This window comes from Phyllostomus discolor, chromosome 5 (assembly GCF_004126475.2).
Source record: "Phyllostomus discolor isolate MPI-MPIP mPhyDis1 chromosome 5, mPhyDis1.pri.v3, whole genome shotgun sequence".
NCBI classification, from domain to species: Eukaryota; Metazoa; Chordata; class Mammalia; order Chiroptera; family Phyllostomidae; genus Phyllostomus; species Phyllostomus discolor.
In genome coordinates this window covers 32,186,539-32,211,152 of record NC_040907.2, presented here as the reverse complement: position 1 = coordinate 32,211,152, position 24,614 = coordinate 32,186,539, and the positions used below count along the sequence as shown (strand labels likewise).

At 44.8% G+C, this 24,614-nt stretch overlaps 1 protein-coding gene across 1 annotated transcript; it reads left to right on the top strand.

The window, feature by feature from the left end:
• Positions 1-1,216: 1,216 nt before the first annotated feature.
• LOC114496226 (cytochrome P450 4A6) lies at positions 1,217-23,804 on the top strand. The gene is made up of 12 exons (XM_028511506.2): positions 1,217-1,467; positions 5,475-5,616; positions 6,375-6,419; positions 6,885-7,012; positions 8,006-8,130; positions 18,025-18,179; positions 18,627-18,733; positions 18,818-19,008; positions 19,113-19,246; positions 20,506-20,570; positions 20,714-20,790; positions 23,383-23,804. Exons 1-12 carry the CDS (start codon positions 1,273-1,275, stop codon positions 23,549-23,551), a joined length of 1,533 nt encoding a protein of 510 aa, XP_028367307.1. The 5' UTR covers positions 1,217-1,272; the 3' UTR covers positions 23,552-23,804.
• The last annotated feature ends 810 nt before the right edge of the window (positions 23,805-24,614 follow it).

The following is a 24,614-nucleotide window of genomic DNA, read 5'->3' as shown; positions in this document are numbered from 1 at the left end:
AATTGGGGGGAGGTTGGGAGAAATGAGTGTAAAAGATTACAAGCTCTGGTCTCAATCTGGACAGGGGCCCAAGATATAGGGAAAAAAGTAAACAACTTGTGTTGTGTGAAGAGTCACCTGTCACAAGGTAGGGCAGGGGAGGAGGGTGTTGGGAGTAAGAGTGTAGACAAGTGAAGGAGCAGGTCAGGAGGAAATGGAGCCCTTTGGGAGGCTGGCTGCCAAGGAATTTTTCCAAATATATATATTTTAGTACTCAAATTATGGGCCTTGGATTTGATGTTGGGGGAAAGAATTGTAAAACAGTGAAGGAAACACATTAACTTCCCCATGCCTTTCTCTTGTATAGATGATCTCCATGACGGTTTCAGTGCCCATCCCCCTCTCTGACACTCTCCACCTGATGAACTCCTACTCATTCCTGAAGACCCCATTCTCTTTCTTTGGTTTTCTCTTCCTCTTGGTAGACCCACACTACCATTCATTCCTCCAGTAAAGGCCTTATCATATTTTATTGTACTTTTTTCTGACCTTACATGCTAGATGTGTATTCTAAGAAATATGTGTCAAGTGACTCATTGAAAGAATGAAAGAGCACTCCTATGCCATCCTTGGCAAAAAGATTATTTTCTACCTACAAAAGGAGAAACTGAGGCTGAGAGAGTATCAGTTGCTGACTTCATATGCAGTGCACCAGACCTGGAACTGAATCTCCTGAGTACAAGACCGACCAGCACATTCACCATGCATCATAACTGAAAGGTGGACTAGGACAAGTATGAGGAAAACTTCTGATGCAGGTAGGCAGGCAGTTTTGGAGACAACAGAGGAGGATCCTAACCCCAACCCAAACTCTCAATGACCACTTTCCACATCTGTACTACTTTGTATCTCTGGAATAAAAATAATAAGGAAATAACCACACCCATAGAACATTAGGTGAACTAACTGTGATTTCTGGAACTCAGGATTCATGTGTGTTTTGCTTGCAGCTGGATCACTACACCCAGCATACTGGCTGGCACATAATAGAGCTCATTACACACTTTTTAGGAAACTGATGAGTGAAAAGCTGAGATGTACACAACCATTGTCACTGTCAGTAAAAAAAAACTTTTCTTCCTATTCCCCAAGTTGGAGCCAGCACAGTTAATCAACTCTGCTGACTCTAAGCTCTGCTCTCACCCTCCACCCTCCCCACAGGTGGGAGGGACAATATTTCCAGACTGGCCTTATGTGGTCAGGGACAGTTAGCCATCCAGAAGCCACTGCACCATGAGTGTGTCTGTGCTGAGCCCCACCAGAGCCCTGGGCAGCATCTCTGGGACTCTGCATGTAGCCTTCCTGCTCGGTCTGGTTCTGCTGCTGCTCAAGGCAGCCCAGCTCTACCTGCGCAGACAGTGGCTGCTCAAAGCCCTCCAGCAGTTCCCGTGTCCTCCTCCCCACTGGCTGTTCGGGCACCAACAGGAGGTAAAAGCAAATGGGATAGGGGAGTGGGAAGGCAACGAAGACAGGGGATTGCCAAGCACGGTCATGCTCAGCAAGTCTGTGGGACAAACTCTTGTTGTGTGAGAAGCACATGGTCATGGGGACAAAACCCAGTTTACCCCTCAGGTGATGGCTTCTCATCCCATGTGCTGGTGTCCTCAGTCTGTCAGATCCCCCTTCCTTAGGTAGACCTTCAGGCTATTTGGACAGCCCAGCACTTTGAGGACAATGGCTGTTCCTGAGTCTCCCTGCTACAGGATCACACAACAGAACTTCTAGATACTTCCTTGTCTGTGTCCACTCATTTCCATCCCCTCTGCTGGGCCTGAAGCCTCCTGGGACATAAACATGGGTCTCATAGATCCCTGCCTGTTGGGGTTCACAATCTGTGGAGACGATATACAGGGATTTAAAGAAAGTGTCAGGTCACAGGAAGAGAGGCTCACCTACAGGGTGGCTGTGGATAGGATCAGGAGTAGGGGAGCCACCAGCTTGGCTGGATTGCAACTATGGGATTTTTCAGACTGGTGATGGCAGTGCTAAACCCCTGACAAGGTACTGGCACATATGAGCAGTAAGGCCTCCAGGATGGTCCAAGGTAAGGAGTACTGGCATTGAGTTGCACCAGTAAAAACAATCTCTTTCCCTCCCAGCTCTCATTCCCAAACCCCTGCCCTGTGAGCTCCTTTTGGCTGAGGATATCATACCTCTTTCTGTACCCTCAGACCCAGCAGAGTGCCTAACACAAAGGGATGCTTGACTCAGTTATGAGGACTAACAGGAAAGGTATAGCTTGCAGGCTGGCTGACAGACAGTGCTACCCATTCAGCTCTATTAGCACTAGTCCCTGGGTGAAGGGTTCAGAGCAAGGTGAGGGGCCTGCATGGAGGGAGACTAACCTAGGGTTTGTGGATTGAACAAGCCTGAGGAGAAATGCGGACAAGTTATTATCAGCAGAGTGGAGCAAAAATTGTAACTCTTCATGTCAACCACAGAGAGACAGCCAAAGCCCCGTTTGTTCATGCAAATGTGATACTAATGATTTCCAGATTGTTTGCTGATTTGGAGAAATTGTGACTTGTGTTGATGCAATTCTCACCTTTCTGAGATAGGATTAGATGGAGGGCACCAATACACTTTCCTCCTCTGACTTTCCCATTACACTGTGGGTCTTAGATGACATATAGACTCAGAAACCGAATATTTACATATTTACATAACAAATACGTTCATGCAGTCAAATTTCCCTTGCCTTATAATACTGCCTGAGATTTTCATATACTCAATATGCCTGTTATTGACTAAGTCATGAATTGAATGCCAGATGTTCCATCTACATGAAGCTAATCTTTCAGACTAGATGACAACTGACAAGGTGGGCAGTTAACCTATGGGCTCTGTTGCCAAGATACCTAGATGCATATCCCAGCTCTACCACATACTTCAAATGCCTTCTCTATCGCTCCTCTGTAACTTGTGGATGATAATACTTACAGCACACAAATGAGATATTACAATGGTGGTATTGTACATGGCACAGACCAAGAGCCACCATTACACTCACTCTAATTTGTATGAATTTAAAATAATTTTAATGCCTAAGAAGGGCAACCATGTGGAAGGTACAACCTCTCTGCATTAAGTAGAATCCAATAGGGACTATAGAAAGGGAAACGAATGTCTTTGGGATTCAAACAACCCAAACTGCCCCATTTCCTTCCATGTCCTCCCACCAACACAGGCATACCTGCCATTTCAGTAGAGCCCACATCTGACTATTGTTTGTGTGGCCAAACCATTACCTGTCCATCTACACTCTTTGTATATCCCTTTGGGGAAATTGCTTTGTGGCTGCAGTTCCTAGGATCAGTCAGGTGAGGACAACTCCAGGGCAGCACCACCTGTGTGGAGTGGCTGAAGCATAGGGGCCAGATGGACACTGGGTATTTACCTACAGTTTTGTGACCCCTACCACCATGGGCACCATCTGGCCACAGACACTCAGGGACACCTGGGAGTCCCAACTGGTGGACATTAGGGCAGACAGACTAGTGGATGCTCAAATGGGCTAGAGAGAATAATGGAAAGGCACAACAAAGTGTAGCTCCTCTCAGTCCCCAAAGGGATCTAAAGAAAGCACCCAGGAGCAGAATTTTCAGGAAGCTTGAGTACCAAGCAATCAAAAAGACATGCTACTGTGCTTGTCTTTTTGGACATGGATTTTCTCCCCACCTGCACCAACACTGAAACATAAGCTCCATGAGAGCAGAGACCTCCAGCAACTAGGATGATGACTGACACAAAGTGCTCAATACATACTTATGAAATAAGTGAATGAGTGAAACCATTTACTCATCTACTCACTTATGTAGTTGCTCATCACTATAGAGAAAACCTTTTGGGATGTCTTTGCAGCCCATCTGCTCTGAGATTTCTTTCCCCACAAAGGGTGGGCCCCTGAATACCCTATACAACCCCAGCCACAGTTCATTGTAGTAGGTAAACACCTTGGCCATATTACAATCCCATGTCCAATAGGATTCCCAGTGCCTCTCAGACATGACATGTGGTAGAATGAAGCTAATCAGGAAGGGTACAAGTGCTCTTTCCTCCACATGTCCTCAGCTCCATGAAGACAGGGACTGTTGTCTGTTTATCTGTGACCATTCTGCCAGCTACTAGAAAATTGTTGTGTAGATCCCAGTAAACACTTGGTAAGAGAATGAAAGCATGTATGTGCAGAGAGGAAGAATGAGAAATTCAGTCCTGGTCATTCTCCAGTTCCCCGTTCTGCCCCCTCCACACCCTGTCTGCCTCCTGCCCTAAGCTCTGTGAAACACCCTGGAGTCCTCAGCCTTCTCTTTGTTCCTTTTCTCTTTCATACATTGCTCAAGATTATATCTGTCACTTGCAACAAGAATTTTAAACAAGACTCACCCATTCACTCTCCTACACATGCTCGTTCATTCCTTCTCACTTTTTTATTCTTATAAAAATAAGCCTTAATTCCTTAAAACCATACTCTAAGAATATAGACATTACAGATATTAAAGGTAAGTTTGCCAACACAGGCAGAGCAATTAGAACACTGAGTTCAGATATGATAGTAGAGACACCCACATTGCTGTGGGATCACTGGGGTTGGCAAGCTTGGGTGTAAATTGGCTCTCCTGGGCACAGCCTTCAAGGTTTCTTTATTCTTCAGTGAACAGGAGAATGTAATAATCTGTCCCCACTCACAAGTGTGCATTGATCATCACACAATTGTACTGGTTTGTTAGGGTGCTTAACAAATGGGGTGGCTAAAACAGCAAAATTGAGTGTCTCACAGTTCTGGAGACTTGAAGTTCAAAATCTAGATGTTTGTAGGGCTGGCACCTTCTGAAGACTATGAAGAAACCATGTGCTCAAGGCCTCTCTCCTTGGCTAGTAAACCACAATCTTCTTCACATTCTCTTCATATCATCTTCCCTCTGTGACTGACAGTTTCTCTGTCCACACTTCCCCCTTTTCATAAAGACAGTTATAGTGGATCAGGGCTCACTCTAATGACCACATTTTCACTTAATTACTAATATAAAGACCCTATCTTGAAATTAAGTCACATTCTGATGTACTAGGAATTAAACCTTTCAACATATGAATTTGAAAGGGACAAAATTCAACAAATAACTCAAACATAAGTCTGTGAAAAATGCATGTGCACCATTCAGTCCATAACTGAACAATTATGAGACACGTACTTTGTGCAACTAAGGGCAGTTTTGAGTGAGGGCTCAACTAGAAGCCACAATCTGACCTTAGATCATGTCTTGATGAAGAGCAAGAATCCGGATCACAACCTGGTTCATTAGAACCAGTTCCAAGCTCCTAATCACAGCTGATAGATCCAGAATTTTATCCCTGCAGCTGTTTTACCCTTCACCACCACTCCAAGCACTAGACCTAAAGAGAAATGTTTTGTTGACATGTCTTTCCCTTGCTTATAGTTCCAGAATGACCAGGAGCTACAACAGCTTAAAAAAAGGGTAGAGAAATTTCCATGTGCCTGTCCTCGCTGGATGTGGGGGAGCAAGGCCACATTCCTGGTTTATGACCCTGACTACATGAAGGTGATCCTAGGAAGATCAGGTGAGAGTGAAACCTGAATTGTTTATGGAGCAGCTCTTCTCTTTGTTGTGAAATTCCACTGGAGACTTTGGTTCTACCAGAATTCTCTGGACCCTCTACCAACCACTGTCACACACCACAAGCCAGCTTAAGGTCAACAATATCAGCTCTAACTGAATGCTTAAACAGCCTGCTGGGACAATATCTCTTCTATCTTCTTTATTTTTTGTTGTTTCCTTCTTTCCTTTCTTCCTTTCTTCTTCCTTCCTTCCTTCCTTCCTTCCTTCCTTCCTTCCTTCCTTCCTTTCTTCCTTCCATCCTTCCTTTCTTCCTTTCCTCCTTTCTCTTTTAATCAGATTGAGATGATCTGTTATATAAAATCCCCAGATCTGAAAAACAATTTCTATCAACCCTGACTTTGGTTTCCCACTTCTAATTGTTGCCTGTCCTGGAGACGTGAAGCCCCCACAAACTGCAGGAAGACCATAGACTTCTGTGTTTTCTGTGGCACTGGGGATAGTGCCTATATTTCTGGCTGATTGGCCATCCTAATCCTGTGGACATTATGCTGCTGGGACACTGAGTCTGCCTTCCTGAGATCACAGCAACTATTAGGACACAGAGACTTGGAGTTGGGAGGCAGGTGGGAGACAAACTGCCAGCTGACAATCTCAGGAAGAAATGGCAGCCCATGGTCTGGACCACAGCTGCCTCCTGGGGGTTCTCAGCCTTGTTTGAATCCATCCGGTTTCTTGTAATTCCTTTTTATTATGTTTCAGACCCAAAGACACAAGATGTGTACAGATTCCTGGCTCCGTGGATTGGTAAGTATGTCCAATCAGTACTGTGGGGTCCACCTGCCTTACCAAGAGCTGTATCTTTGGCTCACAGAGAACAACAGGTAACCAGCACCATATCACTACCATCATCAATGAATCAAGCCCTATTTCTCTTCTAATAAAACCTCACTGCTTCCAGGTCATGGTGAGAGTCCCTCTGAAACTCAGCTTCTTCCCTTCACCTCTTAGTGCTCTTCAATGTTTTCAGAGTGACGTTTACATACAACCTTCTATTACCAGCCCCCCGACTCTATCTCACCTTTAACTCACAGCTGTCAGTAATATCCCATGTACCTTCCACTTTGGGAAATTCACATTCCTGAAATACACTGGCCTTTCCTTCCTTTTCCCATGATGTACCTTCTTCTGACATCCCTGGTTCCTTCCAAATTGCCCCCAGTCATCCTTCTGATTCCATACCCCCACCCCCACACACCTATCTGTGGCCAGGGTGTGGTTTGCTCCTGTTGAATGGACAGACGTGGTTCCAGCACCGGCGGATGCTGACCCCAGCCTTCCACTATGACATCCTCAAGCCCTATGTGACGATCATGGTGGACTCTGTCCGATTGATGCTGGTAAGTCCATCCCTTTCTCATCTGCACACACTGACTCACAGCACAACTCACATGGTCCACTCTAGGATGTATGGAGCCTTGGGACATCCATCAGACAGAGCCAACCAGAATAACTTAGCCAATTAGAACTTACCATGTGACAGAGCTTCCCGAAGTGGATGGGACAGGAGGTACCTAGGCACCAGCTTGAATCCACATGACTTTGGTTACTGCCAAGGGAAAGGAGGGTCATGGAAGGAACAGGATTTACTCACCTCTCACCTCCATGTCTTTAGCACAGTGGACTAGAGGAACAGTCCTTCCTCTTCACAGTAAGACAAACTGCCATTAGCACACCTGAGCAGTGAAAGCTTCAGTGACAGGGTGGACATCCCAGGATGACATTCAGGTGGACTCTGGCTTGGAGCACAGGCTTCAATATGAAATTGAGTCACTGCATGGAAGGGAATGGAGATTACACCCTCACTCACAGAGCCAGGTCCTGCCATTGCATCACATGTTACCTGGTCTCTGATCTCAACAGCTATGCTCATTTCATGAAGGAAAAGAATTAAAGTCCCTGGTGTCCCTTCCTTCGGAGCCCTAGCACTGGTCACTTAGGTTTCCTCTTGCCTTGACATATTTGCTACCTAGAGTTAAAGGGCACCAGGTGTCCCTCGGGTCCAGCTTAACCCCACACAAAATTCCCTCTTTGTCCCATGAGAAACAATGTTTTCTGGGCTGCTTAAAGGTGATTATCATAAAGTATTTCTAAATTTCAAAAATATTTCAAGCCATTATGAGAATATGTATTTAATTTTATAATCAAAGGTTGTGAGAATATAGCTCTAACTTTATCATCATTTGCATTACAGTCTAAATGTGCTATAATGCCTCTGTTCTGGAAAGTGAGGGCTACCAAAGAGGTGTCTGAAGAGACAGAGACAAACTAGCTTTGTCAGCTGAGGCCCTCTGGGGCAGTAGACTTGGATCAATGTCTCCCTCCCACTACAGGACAAATGGGAGGAGCTCATCAGCCAGGACTCCCATCTGGAGATCTTTGAACACGTCTCCTTGATGACTCTGGACACCATCATGAAGTGTGCCTTCAGCCAGCAAGGCAGCATCCAGACAGACAGGTCTGTCATGATCCTTCAGGTGCTGGGGTTTTGTTTCTATTAATTGGTATGGACTCAGTGGAGAGGCAGTTCAGGCAGGTGCAATGCTCACAAGTTCAAAAAGCAAGAATCTGTCCAGAGCTGCTGACCATGGACAAATTGCAGTCCAGACCAAATCTTGACCCAGCCACAGATCCCTGATCTCTGGCACAGATTCATTCCTGGTTGTTCATATCATTTCTTTCTTTGTTTCTTTGTTTTAATTATATTGTTGTTGTTCAATTACAGTTGTCTGCATTTTACCCCCACCATTTCCCCCCCAACCAAGTCAAACCCACCTCCCTCCCTTGCTTCCACCCTCCCCTTTGGTTTGGTCCATGTGTCCTTTACAGTACTTCCTGAAACCCCTTCCCCCCATTATACTCTCCCCCCTCCCCTCTGTTTACTGTTAGATTCTTCTTAATTTCTAGTCTCTGGTTATATTTTGCTTGCTTTTTTCTTTTGTTGATAATATTCCAGTTAAAGGTGACATCATATGATATTTGTTCCCCACTGCCTGGCTTATTTCACTTAGCATAATGCTCTCCAGTTCCACCCATTCTGTTGCAAGGGGTAGGAGCTCCTTCTTTCTCTCTGCTGTATAGTATTCCATTGTGTAAATGTACCATGGTTTCTTCAACCATTCATTTACTGATGGGCACTTCAGTTGCTTCCAGCACTTGCCTATTGTAAATTGGGCTGCTATGAACATTGGGGTGCATAGGTTCTTTTGGATTGGTGTTTCAGGGTTCTTAGGATATAATTCCAGCAGTGAAATTGCTGGGTCAAAAGGCAGTTCCATTTTTAGTTTTGTGAGGAAATTCCATACTGTTTTCCACAGTGGCTGCAGCTGTCTGCATTCCCACTAACAGTGCACTATGGTTCCCTTTTCTCCTCATGCTCTCCAGCACTTGTTTGTTGATTTGTTGATGATGGCCATTCTGACCTGTGTGAAGTGGTATCTCATTGTGGTTTTAATTTGCATTTCTCTGATGGCTAGGGATGCTGAGCACCTTTTTATATGTCTCTGGGCCCTGTGTAAGTCCTCTTTTCAGAAGTGTCTGTTGAAGTCTTTTGCCCATTTTTTAATTGTCCTTTTTGTCTTCCTGGAGTGGAGTCTTGTGGGTTCTTTATATATTTTGGAAATCAAACCCTTGTCCTAGATAGCATTGGCAGATATGTTTTCCCATATAGTTGGTTCTTTTTCCAGTTTTTTTTTCTTTAGCCATGCAGAAGCTTTTTAATTTGATGAGGTCCCATTTGTTTATCATTTCCTTTATGTCCCTTGCTTTAAGGGAAATATCAGTGAAGATGTTGCTGCGTTGAATGTCTGAAACATTCCTGTTGTTGTTTTTGTCTAGGATTTTCATGGTGTCACAACTTATATTTAAGTCATTTATTGCCCTTGAATTTGTGTATGGTGTAAGTTGGTGATCAAGTTTCATTTTTCTGCAGGTGTCTATCCAGACCTCCCAACACCATTTGTTGAAGAGGCTATTTTTACTCCATTTTATGCTTCTTCCCCCTTTGTCAAATATTAATTGACCATCCAGACTTGGGTTTATTTCTGGGCTCTCTGTTCTGTTCCATTGGTCAATGTGTCTGTTCTTATGCCAGCACCAGGCTGTTCTGATTACAGTGGCCTTGGACTATGCTTTGATGTCAGGTATTGTGATCCCTCCAACTTTGCTCTACTTTCTCAAAATTGCTGCAGCTATTTAGGATTGTTTATGGTTCCATATAAATTTCTGAAATGTTTGTTCTGTATCTGTGAAATATGTCATTGGAACTTTAATAGGGATTGCATTGAATCTATAAATTGCTTTGGGTAGTATGGACACTTTGATGATGTTCATTCTTCCAGTCCATGAACATGGTACATGCTTCCATTTGTTTGTGTCTTCCTTAATTTCTTTCTTCAGTATTGTAGAGTATTCTGAGTACAGGTCTTTTACCTCCTTGGTTAGGTTTATTCTTAGGTACTTTATTTTTCTTTTTGCTATATCAAATGGGATTTTTTTCCTGGCTTCTGTTTCTGATATTTCATTGTTGGTGTGTTGGTGCCCACCCTGCCTGGTTTCAGGAAGCTCTAACCCCCCGTGACTTAGGCTGAGTGAAAGGCCTCCGAACCAGGAGCCACAGAACTTATTTCCCTGGCATGAACTCTGCCTGGTCTGTGTCTGGCCTCCTATGCTTGAGAAGCTAGCCAATGCTGGGTAAGATTTCCCATGGAGGGAATCGCCTAAGACAGGCATGATCATGAGGAGACCTCAGGGAAGAGACTCGGGGCTGTGGAAATGAAGGGGTGATGGACATCAACCCCTGCCCCCTTGGCTTTGTCAAAGCCTGAGTCCTTGTTCTTAGTTGTGAGAATTCCAAGTCTCCTGGCTGCTTTTGTCTCCTCTGTTGACTCAGGCCTGCAGAAATAACAGGGGCAGTGCAGCCCAAACCAGAGTCAGTGGACCCCCGGGGTAATCAGGCCTGGGACATAGAATATGCAAGATCCTGTGAGATCTTCTTGCTGGAGGATGATATTGAATTAGAATATGAAGGCACAGGCAGGAAATGAGACTAGCCTTTCAGGTCCTGTAGTGATAAAACCCCAAACTTTGCCCAGTTCTCAGCAGGAGTTCTGTCAGATCCCTTGAAAATTACCTATTCCTTTTCATCTTCCCTGCCAGACTATTAATCCACAAACTGTGTCTGTATTCTTAATAAAAACCTGCTTGGGTGGGAAAACGGGGCACTCTCCACTAGAGAGAGTGGCCATTTTGTCCCTATTTCCCCACAGGACTTGGTTGTCCCTGTGTATGTTTTTCTCGTGTTTTGACGAGTATCCGCAGCAGGGATGGATACTGCTGGCTGGTATCCTCCACATTGGTGTACAAAAATGCCTTTGATTTCTGAATATTGACTTTGTATCCTGCTGTTTTGCCAAATTCACTTATTAGGTCGAGCAGCTTTTTGGTGGAGTCTATCAGATTTTCTATGACCACTATCATGCCATCTGCAAACAATGACAGTTTTGCTTCCACCTTTCCAATTTGGATGCCTTTTGTTTCCTTTTCTTGTCAGAATGCTATGGCTAAGACCTCCAATACTATGTTGAATAGGAATGGTGAAAGCAGACATCCTTGTCTTGTTCCTGATCTTAGTGGGATCTAAGTTTTTGCCCATTGAGTTTAATGGTGGCTGTAGGTCTCTCATATAAGGCCTTTATTATATTAGGAATTCCCACTCTATTTCCACTTTGCTAAGTGTTTTAAACATAAATAGGTGCTGTATCTTAGCAAATGCTTTTTCTACATTGACTGATATGATCATGTGATTTTTGTCCTTCATTTTGTATGTGTGATGTATTACATTAATTGGTTTGTGAATATTGTACCATCCTTGCATTCCTGAGATGAATCCCAGTTGATCATGGTGTATGATCTTTATAACATATTGTTGAATGTGGTTTGCCAATATGTTGTTGAGGATTTTAGTGTCTGTGTCTGCGGAGGATACCAGCCAGCAGTATCCATCTCGGCTGAGGATGCTCTTTGAAACATGCTAAAATCATACACAGAGACAACCAGGTCCTGTGTGGGAATAGGAACAGAAGGGCCACTCCTCATGTGGGGAACGCCTTGGCCACCCTCTCTCCTGGAGGGTGCCATGGCCACTCCCTCTCGTGGGGAGCACACCATGTCCATACCCAAGCAGATTTTTATTGAGAAAACAGACTTAGTTTGTGGATTCACAGTCTGGCAGAAAAGATCAAAAGAAGTAGGTGACTTACAAAGGTGCAGACAGAATCCCCGCTGTGATTCTGGGCAGAGATTGGGGTTTTATCTAACAGGGCTATAAGGACAGTTTTGGTTTCCTGTCTGTGCCTTTCAAATTCCAAGTTAATAACATCCTCCAGCACACAGATCTCACAGGATCTTGCATATTCTATGTCCCAGGCCTGATCACCCTGGGGGTCCGCTGTTTCTAGTCTGGGCCACCCCTGCTATCCTGAGTTAACAAGGAAGACAAAGGCAGCCAGGAGACTTGGATTTCTCACATCTAAGAACAAAGACTCAGGTTTTGATAAAGCCAAGGGGGCAGGGGTTTATGTCGATCACCCCTTCATTTCCACAGCCCCTTCTCTCAGGGCATTCCCACATGACCGCATCTGTCTTAGGTTCATTCCCTTTCTTAGAGAATTGTTACCCATCATTGACTGCCGATCATGCCAGGGAAATAAGTTTTGTCTCCTTAGTGGCCCCTGGTCGAGAGGTCTTTCACTCAGCCTAAGTCATGGCGGGTTACAGCTTCCTGAGACCAGGCAGGGCGGTCCCCAACATATATGTCCATCAGCGATATTTGCCTGAATTTTTCTTTCTTTATTATATCTTTATCTGGTTTTGGGATTAGGATGATGCTGGCTTCATAACAAGAATTTGGGAGTCTTCCATCTTCTTGCATTTTTTGGAATAGTCTGTGAAGGATAGGGGTTAGCTCTTCCTTAAATGCTTTGTAAAATTCTCTTGTGAAACTGTCCCATTCAAAACTTTTCTGTGTTGGAAGCTTTTTGATTACTGCTTCAATTCCTTCACCTGGTATTGGTCTGTTCAGGCTTTCTCCTTCTTCTTCATTCACTTTTGGAAGACCATATTTTTCTAGAAATTTGTCCATGTCACCTAGGTTTTCAGACTCCTGGCATATAGTTCTTCATAGTAATTTCTTTCAATCCTTTGTATTTCTGTGGCATCAATTGTAATCTCTCCTCTTTCACTTCTGATTGTTTTTATTTGGGTCCTCACTCTTTTTTTCCTGATGAGCCTGCTTAAAGGCTTGTCAATTTTGTTTATTTTCTCAAAAAACCAACTCCTAGATTTATTGATCCTTAGAATTGTGCTTTTCATCTCTACATCATTTAATTTTGCTCTGATCATGGAATTTCTTTCCTTCTGCTTGCTCTGGGCTGTCTTTGTTGTTGTGCTCCGGGTTCCTGTATGCATAGGGTTAGGGTGTTTTTTGAAATGTTTCTATCTTTTTTAGGTAGGCCTGTAACACTATGAACTTACTTCTCAGGATTGCCTTCTTTGTGTCACATGAGTTTGGGATTGTTATGCGTTCATTTTTACTTGTTTCCAGAAACTTTTCGATTCTTCCTTAATCTCATTATTGACCCATTTATTGTTTAATAGCATGCTATTCAATCTCCATGAGTTTCAGTGTTTTGGGTTTTTTCCCCCAGGTTGGTTTCTAGTTTCAGTCCCCTGTGGTTGGAGAAAATCCTTGATATGATTTAAATTTTCTTGAACTTGTTGAGGCTTGTTTTGTGTCCAATCATGTGGTCTATCTTTGAAAATATTTCATGTGCATTTGAAAAGAATGTGTATTTTGCTTCTTTGGGATGCAGGGCTCTATATATATCAGTTAAGTCCATTTGATCTAGGGCGTTGCTCAATGCCACAATATCTTTGTTGATACTTTCCTTGGAAGATCTGTCTGTTTTTGACAGTGGGGTGTTAACATCCTCTGCTATAATTGTGCTGCTTTCGATATCTTTCTTGAAGTCCTGCAAGATTTTCTTTATGTATTTTGGTGCTCCTATGTTGGGTGCATATATATTTACAATGTTTATGTCTTCTTAATGGATTCTTCCCTTGAGTATTATCAAGTGACCTTCTGGGTCTTTTTTATGGCTCTTATTTTGAAGTCTATTTTCTCTGATATGAGTAGTGCCACCCCAGCTTTTTTTCCCTGTTCATTTGCTTGGAATATTTGTTTCCAGCCCTTCACTTCAGTCTATGTATGTCCTTTGTTCTAAGGTGGGTCTCTTATAGGTAGCATATGGGTGGGTCATGATTTCTTATCCATTCAGCTATTCTATGTCTTTTGATTGTGGTATGTAATCCACTTCATTTAAGGTTATTATTGATAAGTATTTACTCATTGCCATTTTTTTCATACCTGTGTTCCTCTCTCTGTCACTGTTTTTCTACCTGTTCTTCAAGCAGACCCTGTAGCATCTCTTGCAGAGCTGGTTAGGAGGAGTTATATTCTTTGAGGCTTCTTTTGTTGGGGATCTCCTTATTTGACCTTCCATTTTAATTGGGAGCCTTGCTGGAAAGAGTAGTCTCGATTGCAGGCCCTTGGTTCTCATTACTTGGAATATTTCTTGCCATTTCCTTCTGGCTTGGAGGTTTCCATTGAGAAGTCAGCTGCTAGTCTTATCAGTGCTCCCTTGTATGTTACTTCTTGTTTTTTTCCTTGCTGCCTTCAAGATTCTTTCTTTGTCTTGGAATTTTGCCATTTTAATTATGATGTGCCTTGAAGAGGGCTTCTTTGGGTTCATTTTGATTGGAACTCCCTGTGTTTCCTGGATTTTTGTGACCTTTTTTCTCATCAAATTAGGGAAATTTTCCATCATTACTTTTTCAAACAGGTTTTCTATCCCTTGCTCTTCTTCTTCTCCTTCTGATATCCCTGTTTTGTGGATATTATTATCTTTCATGTTGTCTTGCATTTCTCTTAACCCCTCCTCATTCTTTCTGAGTCTCTTTTCCTTTTCTTGATCTTTCTGGGTGCTTTTTTCTACCTTGTCCTTCAGCTCACTAATCCAATCCTCTGCTTCATCGAGGCTGCTTTTGATTCTTTCTACTGTGTTCTTCGGTTCAGAAATTGTATCCTTCATTTCCTCTTGGCCTTTATTGATAGTTTCTATTTCCTTCTTCATGCTGATATAGTTTGCAGTGAGTTCATTGTAGTTTCCCTGTAGTTTTTGGTAATTCTCTCTGAGCTCATTGAGCTTCCTGATAACCATTGCTTTGAACTCAATATCTGATAGTTGAGTTGCCTCTATTTCATTTAGCTTTCTTTCTGAGGCTTCCTCCTTTCCTTTCATTTGGGGATTATTTCTTTGTCTTCCCATTGTTTGTGAGACTCTCCTTGTTAGCCTCTGCTTCTTAAATTGATCTGTTCTGACTCCCTGGGTGTATGATGTGAACTTCTTTGGAAGAAGACCTTTGAGGTTCAGTGGTGCAGTCTCCTTGATCTCCTGAGCTTGCTGCTCTTGGGCTGTTGTTTATGTTGGCTCTTTGTATATCTTTGGGTTTTGGTTGTTATTGGGTCTTTCTTTGGTGGGTTCTTCCCTCCAGCTGGTGAACTGAGGGTCACTCCATCTACCACTCCTTGTATTCTGTTGTAGAGGTGTGGACAGGTTGTTTTGAAGCTGGTTCTTCTGTGTGTGCAAGGTTTTGAGGCTTCTCTCTTGCTCTTGTTCAATTGTTTGTTCTGGGTAAATTCTCCACCATTTAGTTGTATTTCCAGGTCAGTCCTGGGTTGAGGGTAGTGTGTCTTTCAATCCCTCCTTCACCTTCTTCTGTTGTTATCTGTTGGTGGGTCCTTTGTTGGTATGTTTCCTCTTCCAGCTGGTGTACTGGTGCTCACAGCTCCAACCTGCTTTTTTTTGTGATTAGTTGGAACGGGAATGCAAAATGATTTAAGACAGTGGGAGTGTATTCTATGGTATTTAAAGTACCAGCCCATAAAGAAAAGATAGGAGATCCTTTCGATATGTATAGTGTTAACCATAAAATTGCCCCCAAATAGCCACTTTTTAGAAAGGGTGGAAAAAAAGATAACACTCTTGTTAGGGGATGGGGGGGAGGATTGGGAGTTGGATTTATAATGCAGTGAGCTTGTGGGAGGTCAGATTATGAGATAAAGTGAGAGTACAGGATTGAAAAGAGGTGTAGTGGGTGAGAGAATAGAGTTAACCACAACAGTAATAAAGTTCCAGAAACAGTGAAGTGAGCTAAGATCCAGAAGGGGTGGTTTGTAATATTCACAATTGTTTGGAACAGCAATTACTTGCAATAGTAGTAGAGCAACAATCATATGACAGAATCTATGTGATCTGAATAACAAGAATAAGAAGTACAAGACCTAGAGTAGTGCGCTATTGGAACACAAATGAAGTGAAAGACAGGAAATTAAAAATACACTGTGAAAGAGCTAACAAGGGAAACCAGTCAAACCATGCAATTTAACAAACCAAATGAAGAAAACTAAACAGAAAGAAGAGAAATTTAAAAATTCTAATAAAATAAAAGATGTACAAATAAGGAAAAATAATACAAATATACAATAACTTCCAACTTCTCTGGAGTAGCAAAGTGAAATTTGTCTCAACTGTTGGAATATCCCACCTTTGGGTCTAACTCTGCTTTTATCACAGCTCCAGGTTTTATTGTCTCACTTGTGAGAATAAAAAAAAAGGAAATAAGGAAGAAGGAATTTTTTTTAAAAGCATCCTGCTGGCTTTCAAATAGCAATCCAGTTCTGCTGGTCTTCCTGGTTGCAACAGGCTGAGGGGGGATTGATTTTCCTTTTCTCCCTACCTGTGGTTTTGCAGGGATGGGGGCCAGGCCTGAGCCACACTCTTTGCAGTTGTCCAGCCTCCAGCCAAGTTCCTCAGTTCACTTCCAGGCCCTCAGTGCCCCTCTGAGCCGGGCCTATGCCTTCAGTCCACCAGTTGGACTGTCCTTGAGGTGCCCCAATTAGGGGAAACTCATACACCACCTTCTCACTTTCTGCTGTCCTAGATACTAAGGACTCTCAGAGACCCTTCAGGGTAGTTCAGCCCCCACACTGGGTTGTCTCTCTGGGGATAACTGACTCACTGATCCTTGCTGCTTCCCTGTTCAGAGGTGTCTCTACCTTCCTCTTTACAGAGAGCCAGATGGCCCTGCAGGGCAGGGACTCTGGTCATGCCTGCCATTGAGGGTGCTGGCACAGGGCAGTGGGGTCAGGCACAAGGTGCCTCTGGGCAGCAGGGTCAGGGGCACTCTTTCCTAAGCTGTGGGCATGAGGTTTTGGCCTCCACTGCTCCAGTGGGAGCCCAGTTGCCTGAAGGCGGTGTCGGGCACAAGCCAGCCTCCACTGTTAATGTGGCAGCTACAGGGTCATGGATGGTGGCTGGGGTTGGTGGCACACCACTGGGTTCACAGGCATGGTTGGGCACCCTTCACCTCTGCAACAGGGGATAGGGATGCAGTCAGTATCCTGACAACAGAGGTGGGCCCACATGTGAGGCTGCTGAGGCCACAGGGGGACAGCCAGGGGAGGCAGGGGTGGCTGCTACAGGATAATTCCCTAAGCAGCCACTGAGTGCCCCCTTTTTTCTTTTTGTTCTTGAAAAATTCCTCCTATTCAAGTCTGCCACTCTAAACAAGTGCCTGGCCTCTCACACACCCCAACTCTCCAATCACACTAGGGATTATCCAGGTCAGAGGCCACCATGGACCACCTCTTCCCCACTGGCATCCAGAGTTTCAATGGGTGCACACTGCCACTGTGTGTTTCCCACTTCATCCCTATTCCCCCTAGCAACTTCAATCATCCAGGTTCATCCTGGCGCTGCTCAAACCTTCTTTGGCAGGGGAAGGACCCATTGATCTGGCTCTCTCCCAAGAATCCTGTGACAGACCCAGTGGGCACTGGGCCTAAGGCTGCAGCTGCCTTGGACCCGCAGTGGTCCCAGAAACAGTATTACCCAAAGCACTCTCCTTACTGTCTGGTTTTTCAATGTCCTCTAGTTTTGGCCTCCAATCTTCATCTATGCTGGGACCGTTGGCTGTTCAGTCTGTTCCTCAGAAGATCAGTTCAGTGTTCCACCCATGCACAGGGGGAAGTGGACTCTGATCCCACCTATCTCACCATCATCTTCCCTCCTTGTTCATATCACTTCTAAAGGACTGAGGGTCTCAAGGGCCATAAGACAGAAGCAATGAATACCTCAGTGCCACCTATCCCAAATGTTTGTGAAAATTCCCACCTAGAACCCCAAAGACAGAGGCCTCTCAATACCCAGTCTTTTCTGTATCTCTCCCTCAGGAACTCCCGGTCCTACCTCCAGGCCATTGGGGATATGAAAAACCTCTTTTATTCTCGAGTGAGGAGTTTCTTCTACCAGAACAACATCATCTATGGGTTGACTCCTGAGGGCCGCAGGAACCACTGGGCCTGTCAGCTCGCCCATCAGCACACAGGTTAGGTCCACCTCCAGGGCTGCTCCCATCCCTCATGAGGCATATCTCAAAGGAACTGGCCCTGACCCTCAGAAAGAGCCCCCTGGTGGTCTTCGGAAGATGCAACACACCCACACTGGGTACTCTCCTGGTGCAGGGCTTGGGAACTGGGGTGTTGAGGTACCAGGGCTTGTGCTGGGATTGATGTGTGTCACCATACTGGTGATGTCCCCCTGCAAGTGCATTCAGGCAGACCCTACTCCATGGGTGTGCTGTTGAGCAGAGGCCTCACTTCCAATCAGATGATCAAGCTCTCTATCCTGATGTGCACCCCAACTCCCACACTTATTCTGATTCATGGCACCCAGACTGGAAAAGGGTTGGGGGCAGGTGGGTCCTCTGTGAGTTGCTGTTCCTGGATGCCCAAAGCCCAGAGCTCTGTCTGGGGTCCACTGTTTGCTGGGACAGACCAAGTGATCGAATTGAGGAAGGCACATCTGCAAGAGGAGGGAGAGATGGAGGAGGTCAAGAGAAAGAGGCACTTGGACTTCCTGGACATCCTCCTCTTTGCCAGAGTGAGTGTGTGGGAGGGGCCTGAGGCTTCACCCAGAGGGGCAGAAGAAGGAACAAACCCTTCACTCTTGCTGTGCCTTCCCCAGATGGAGAATGGGAGCTGCTTGCCTGACAAGGACATCCGTGCCGAGGTAGACACATTCATGTTTGAGGGCCATGACACCACAGCCAGTGGCATCTCCTGGATCCTCTACTCTCTGGCTGCACACCCCGAGCATCAGCACAGGTGCCGCAAAGAGATCCAGAGCCTCCTGGGGCATGATGCCTCCATCACCTGGTGAGCATTCAAGACATGGGAGTGCCCTGCCCACTCAGCTAGACAAGACGCCTTGGGTCTCCATGGGCCCTGCCTACCCTCAGGTTGGGCTGCTTTCATTTCAGGGATCAGCTGGATCAGATGCCCTATACCACCATGTGCATCAAGGAGGCACTGCGACTCTATCCGCCTGTACCATTTGTTGGAAGAGAGCTCAGCAAGCCCATTACCTTCCCTGATGGACGCTCCTTACCCAGAGGTCTCAACTTCACCACACTCACTAATGTGGGGACACTGCAAGAGCACTTGGAAGATCAGATCCATGTGTCCTAGAGTAGTCCTCACCTCTCTGGTCTTGTTTCTTCCTTATTAAGTATAAATTTACTTTGTAGTTTATATTAGGAATATGAAATGCCTGTCACACAGTTTGACCACAACACCAGTCCCCCCCTTCTAATCATAGAGAATAAAGCACATCAATGCATTTACCTCAATAGGTTCATCTCAAATCTGACATCTCACATGAATGGAATCCCAAGCTGCTATCATCCTCTAGTCTAGCATCCCATCACATTTAGAATCCATGGTTTGATGATACCACAGTAATTCCATTTGATAGCACTATGTCCTATGATTCTAACACTCCATTCTCCAGTCCCAGCTCCAAGTTGTAAGACTCTAGGGGCAATTCTGTCTACATTGTCACATCTATTTGAACATCCTCTGTATTTGATGTAATGCGTGCATAATTCCTCTGTGACAAATGCAAATCACTCTAGACATATCAGACAACATAATAATGATTCAGTCCATGGCATGTTCTTCACAAGGAGATGTTGGACTCTGGGTGCAGCTTCCAGAATTTCACTCTAAAACTATTTTTCTGCAACGTGAGATTTGCCCAGACATCAGGCAGGGGAAGGGGTACATGTGGTTTCTTTCCTTTGGGGTCTAGGTAGAGGAAGAAGATCAGCAAATCCACTGCCATGAGTCAGATGGTCCAGTCTCCCAGGAGCCCTCACTTTAATGGCAGAGAGCAGATGTTAATCAGATCTGAGATCCTGCCATGGTGGAGGCTACCTCATGGTTCACCTTTAGCCTGAATCCCAACCCTGCCACATCCTAGCTGTGTGATCATAGGCAATGTGCTCAGCCTCACTGAAACTCAGGTGCTTTATCTGAACAATGGGAACATGAATGCCCTCCTTGGAGGGCTGCTGTGAGGATTGAATGAGTTATTAGATAATCCTCAAAGGCCCATGGAGGGCACTTGATAAATGTGAGTTTTATCTTGAGTTGCTCCAGAAAGTTAGCCTTCAATTCTGTCTTGCTTCTCAGTCCTGGGACATGGTTATCTACTCTTAATGTGTGCACATGTGCTTTGCCATGTCTGCCCTCCGGTATTGCTATAGGATCATTCCACTCCGACACTCACTGCAGCTCCCAGGTTTTTGGGCACTCACCTGCCCCCTGCTGCCACATGTATGATAAGTCTTCTCTCTTCTCCCTGTCCTACAGGAATCAAACTCTCACTTTCTTTTTATGGTCTTCACCACAATCCGAAGGTGTGGCCCAACCCAGAGGTAGGATGGCTGTGGGAGGAAGGATGGGATGATTTCTCTAAGCCAACACCTCCTCCTGTTTCCAGCCCCAGGAGTCCTGTGCCCTCTTGCATTGAAAGGAGGGGTTTACCCTACCTGTCCTGACCCTGGTGCTCTTTCTGCAGGTGTTTGACCCTTCCCGTTTTGCACCAGGTTCTGATCTACACAGCCATGCCTTCCTGCCCTTCTCAGGAGGATCGAGGTGAGGCATCCTGTACTTGGGGAAGGCCCACCACCACATGTGAAGCCCAATGTCTGTGACCTTCTACTTTCAAATCTGGTGCCCGTATATATGTGCTTGTATACTGCCGTGTTGTGAAGGCGGCACTTATCTATATGTATGAAACAAACATGACATTTCAAGCCACCATGCAGACACTTTACCCACTGATTTTCTCCCAAGGAGTTGATTGTCCTTAATTTTATGATTTTTGACAATGTTGGACTATGTAGACAGTGGAACTATCGTACATAAATCACACTTCATACAAAGAATGTTGCCAGCTGAACAAGTTGTCATGGTTATGTGAATATTACTATGTACTCAAACCTTTGCTGGGTTACACTGCAAAAACAGAGAGGCTTATATTGGTCTGAAACTCTTCAAACAGATCCTTCCCCTATTTGCCACCCACAATTCAGTGTCAGTTGTTCTTCTAAACTTCAGTCATTCTGGTGTCTTTCTCCCTCCAGGAATACAACTTCTCAAAGGTAAAATTTTTCATAAAAATTAAACTTCCAGGGGCTTTCCTCAGTTACCAGTACCATCATAAAGAGAATTTTTCCTCTCTTCTCAAAGGGCATGGCAGCCACTGTTTTGCCTATATCAGCGATCTGCCACTCACTGTATCTGTGATATTTGCTTGTGTTCAGATTTCCAGCCACCTCCCTGTCTCCATGGTTCAAGCCCTGTTCATGAATGGTGCACAGCAAGGTTTTATACCAATGTATCCCTCCTTGCTTTTGCAATCTACCCCCACAAAAGATCGACTGCACATTAATATTCACATATGCATGACTGCTTTTCCAGTTGACAAAATTGTTTATGCAAAGTGGGATTACTTATGGAACTCCCACATCTACATAGTCCAATGTTAGCAAAAAGCATAAAACTAAGGACAGTCACTCCTTTTGAGAGAGAACCCATGACTTGTATATGACACACAGCATTTGAAAGGTTCCTGGTGTGTAAAATATAAAGCATCCTTGAAATAGCTGTTGAGCTGGACAATTACACCCCAGAAGGGTTGCTGTTGGAAAATCTGCTGACTAAAGAAATCTTCCTGTAAAATAGTAACGTCCTTAACATTTTTACTTGGCTCAGCAACAAGCTTTTTTGTGAATTCTTCAAATGCTGAATCAACTTGCACAGAATAGGCTCTAAACAAATTGTTCTTCCAAGGGCTGATTGGCTCTGGCCTTTGGTTTCTCCAAGGATTGAGTCTTTTCCCCCTACACCATAGCTGCAAGTCATAGGCCTGCCACAAGAGAGCAGGAGAGAATAAGGCAGCTCAATTCCTAGTTCAGAACTCATAGATTCTTTTTTTCCTATTTTCATTTCCTTTTACAATTCAATTAACTTCATTTGAGTATAAATGTTTTTCTTAAGTATGGCTCTGTGTGTGAAGTCTTGTGCCAGGAGATGGGAAAGGCACTGTCCCTGCCTCCAGGTGTTCCCAGTCAAGAAACAACCTTCTACTGAAGACACTTTATTCATTCCTTCTTTCCTTCACTCACTCATTCACTCAGTGAGCAGAGTGTTGAATGTTCTATGTTTCCTGCACTGTCCTGGGCATTGGACTGTAATGTATCCTTGAATAAAACACTGATAGTGCCTTGGGAGTCTGGAGAAGAAGAGATACAGGCAGCAAGGGTATGAGGTCAGAATGTCCTTGGATTTAACCTTAAGCGTGTGGTAGGCAGGGGTGGAGGGAGGGCCTCTGTGATTCAACAGCATGAGCTCTCTTAGGAAGTGAAGCTGGACAGGAGAGAGGTGAGTGAAACAACAACCCATGGGGGTTAGATGCCAGCTGAAGCATTTGGACATGTTCTACCTATGATGGGGGCATGGAAGGGGCTTCAGTGCACAGAGGAGGGGAGTCAGGAGACAGAGAAGTCCAGGTTCAGAGACTGATGAATGTCAAGGATGGACATTTCTGCAGTAGGACAGAAAGGCTACAGAATCTGGTGGACTGAAGAGATGAGGGAGAGGAAGGAGTCCGGACCATTCATTGGAAGGCAGATGGTGCAACTGGCTGAATGTCACTAATCCCTGGTTGCCCCTGCAGCTTCCTCGCTGCCATTCGGGTTTCCTTACACAAACTCATCTTTCCTTCTCTGTGAGGATGTAGGTCACTGTTGTCTCCCTATATAGTGAGGACCTAAGAGTGTGACCCGTCCCACTCCAGATCACACCCTGACCTGGCCTCCACATGGTGAAATCAGAAATTTGTTGTGGTAGGAGAAAACAAATTAATTAACTTTTCAATCATGCACTTGACTTCACTTGGTGAGTTAGTGCAATGACCTTCCTCTACTAGGATTTCATGCCTGCTGAGTATGGAAGTAGTAGTTAGAAACTACTCCTAATAGAGAAATGGTCTTTGTGAAAGTTGAAGTACGCAATGTGAAACAAGACCAGAGGGATAGAAGTGTGAGTGTCCTAAAAGCAAAGGGGATTAGATTGAGTCACATCAAATGCCCTGCTCCTAGCAAGGGCTCCATAGCCAATGGCTGCCCAACTCAGAACAGTTTTTGAGGCTACTTCTCATCTCATTTCTCCTCCCTGATCCAGGAACTGCATTGGGAAGAATTTTGCCATGAAGGAGATGAAGGTGGCCGTGGCATTGACCCTGCTTCGCTTTGAGCTGGCAGTGGATCCATTTAGAGTCCCCATCCCAGTACCAAAAGTTGTTTTGTGTTCCAATAATGGAATCCACCTGAAGCTCAGGAAGCTCCTCTAATCGATTTTGGGACAAGAGCAAGCTCTGAGGATCTCCTTCCTGCCGTCCTGTCTCCCTGTTCCATGAGGCCATCTTCTGTCTATCTAACCAAGTCCTGCTTCCCACATGCCATTCTACCTGACCTCTCCCTCTGGTCCTCTGACTGCCCCTCTAACCTGTCATTTTTACTTTCTCCCTGCTTGTCTTCCCTGTATAGTTTCCTTTACATGCTAGAATAAATTACTATAGCCTCAGTGACATAGCACACCACAAATTTTCTCTTAGCATCTAGATTCTTAAGTCTGAAATGCATTTCATAAGATCACCACCAAGGTGTTGGTAGGGCCATGCCACCTCCAGGGCTCTAGGAGAAAATTTCTGTCTTGGTTTTTCCGCATCTAGATCTGCCTTATCACAGTCCCTGTCTCCTGGAGCCATTCTCTGTGCACAAATCAAACAGAACCTTCAATGTCTCTCTGCTTCTGTCTTCACATTGCCTTCTCTCTTATGAGGATACTTGTGATTACATGGATTCACTCAAATAAAAGAGGACATAGTCACATCTTGCAGGGAATAGACCATGGACACCTTGTGAGCTGTCATTCTGCCTAATGAGTCCCTAGTGACTGCCATCAGTCTGTGTTCCCAGTTCCCTTCTGTGTGTTTCCTGTACACCCATTTGTCAATCTCACACCCTCTCCTTCTTTCTTCCTTCCTGGAATACAGTTCACAATGTCATATGCCTTGGGAGGAGCTGGTTGTAGAAAAGCGAGGGAAGAGACACAAGAAAAAGCAGGGAGATAATATCTGCTCTGAGGTGCCAGGACCCAACACCTCAGAGCCCAGAGAGGAGACAGCTGTCCAGGAGAGACTGGGAGAGCCCAGGTGGGAAGACACCTACGACCCATCAGAGAGGATGCCAGCAAACAGCTGGCAATGTTTTCCCCACAGAAAAGTCCCTGGTAGTTCCCTGCATCTCTGATCAGCTACCTTAAGTGCAGAGGAGCTTCTTCAACCCTGCCACATTTAGTGACCAAGTGGGTCCTGGTCCTCCGACTCTGGGATCTGTTCCTTTGTGTTCCTC

Bases quoted from the DNA above. Each gene is read 5' to 3' on its own strand.
- LOC114496226 (XM_028511506.2), top strand. From the start codon at position 1,273: ATGAGTGTGTCTGTGCTGAGCCCCACCAGAGCCCTGGGCAGCATCTCT. The intron at 8,131-18,024 runs GTCTGTCATGAT...TCTCTCCCTCAG, and splicing joins GGCAGCATCCAGACAGACAG to GAACTCCCGGTCCTACCTCC. The intron at 20,791-23,382 runs GTGAGGCATCCT...TCCCTGATCCAG, and splicing joins CCCTTCTCAGGAGGATCGAG to GAACTGCATTGGGAAGAATT.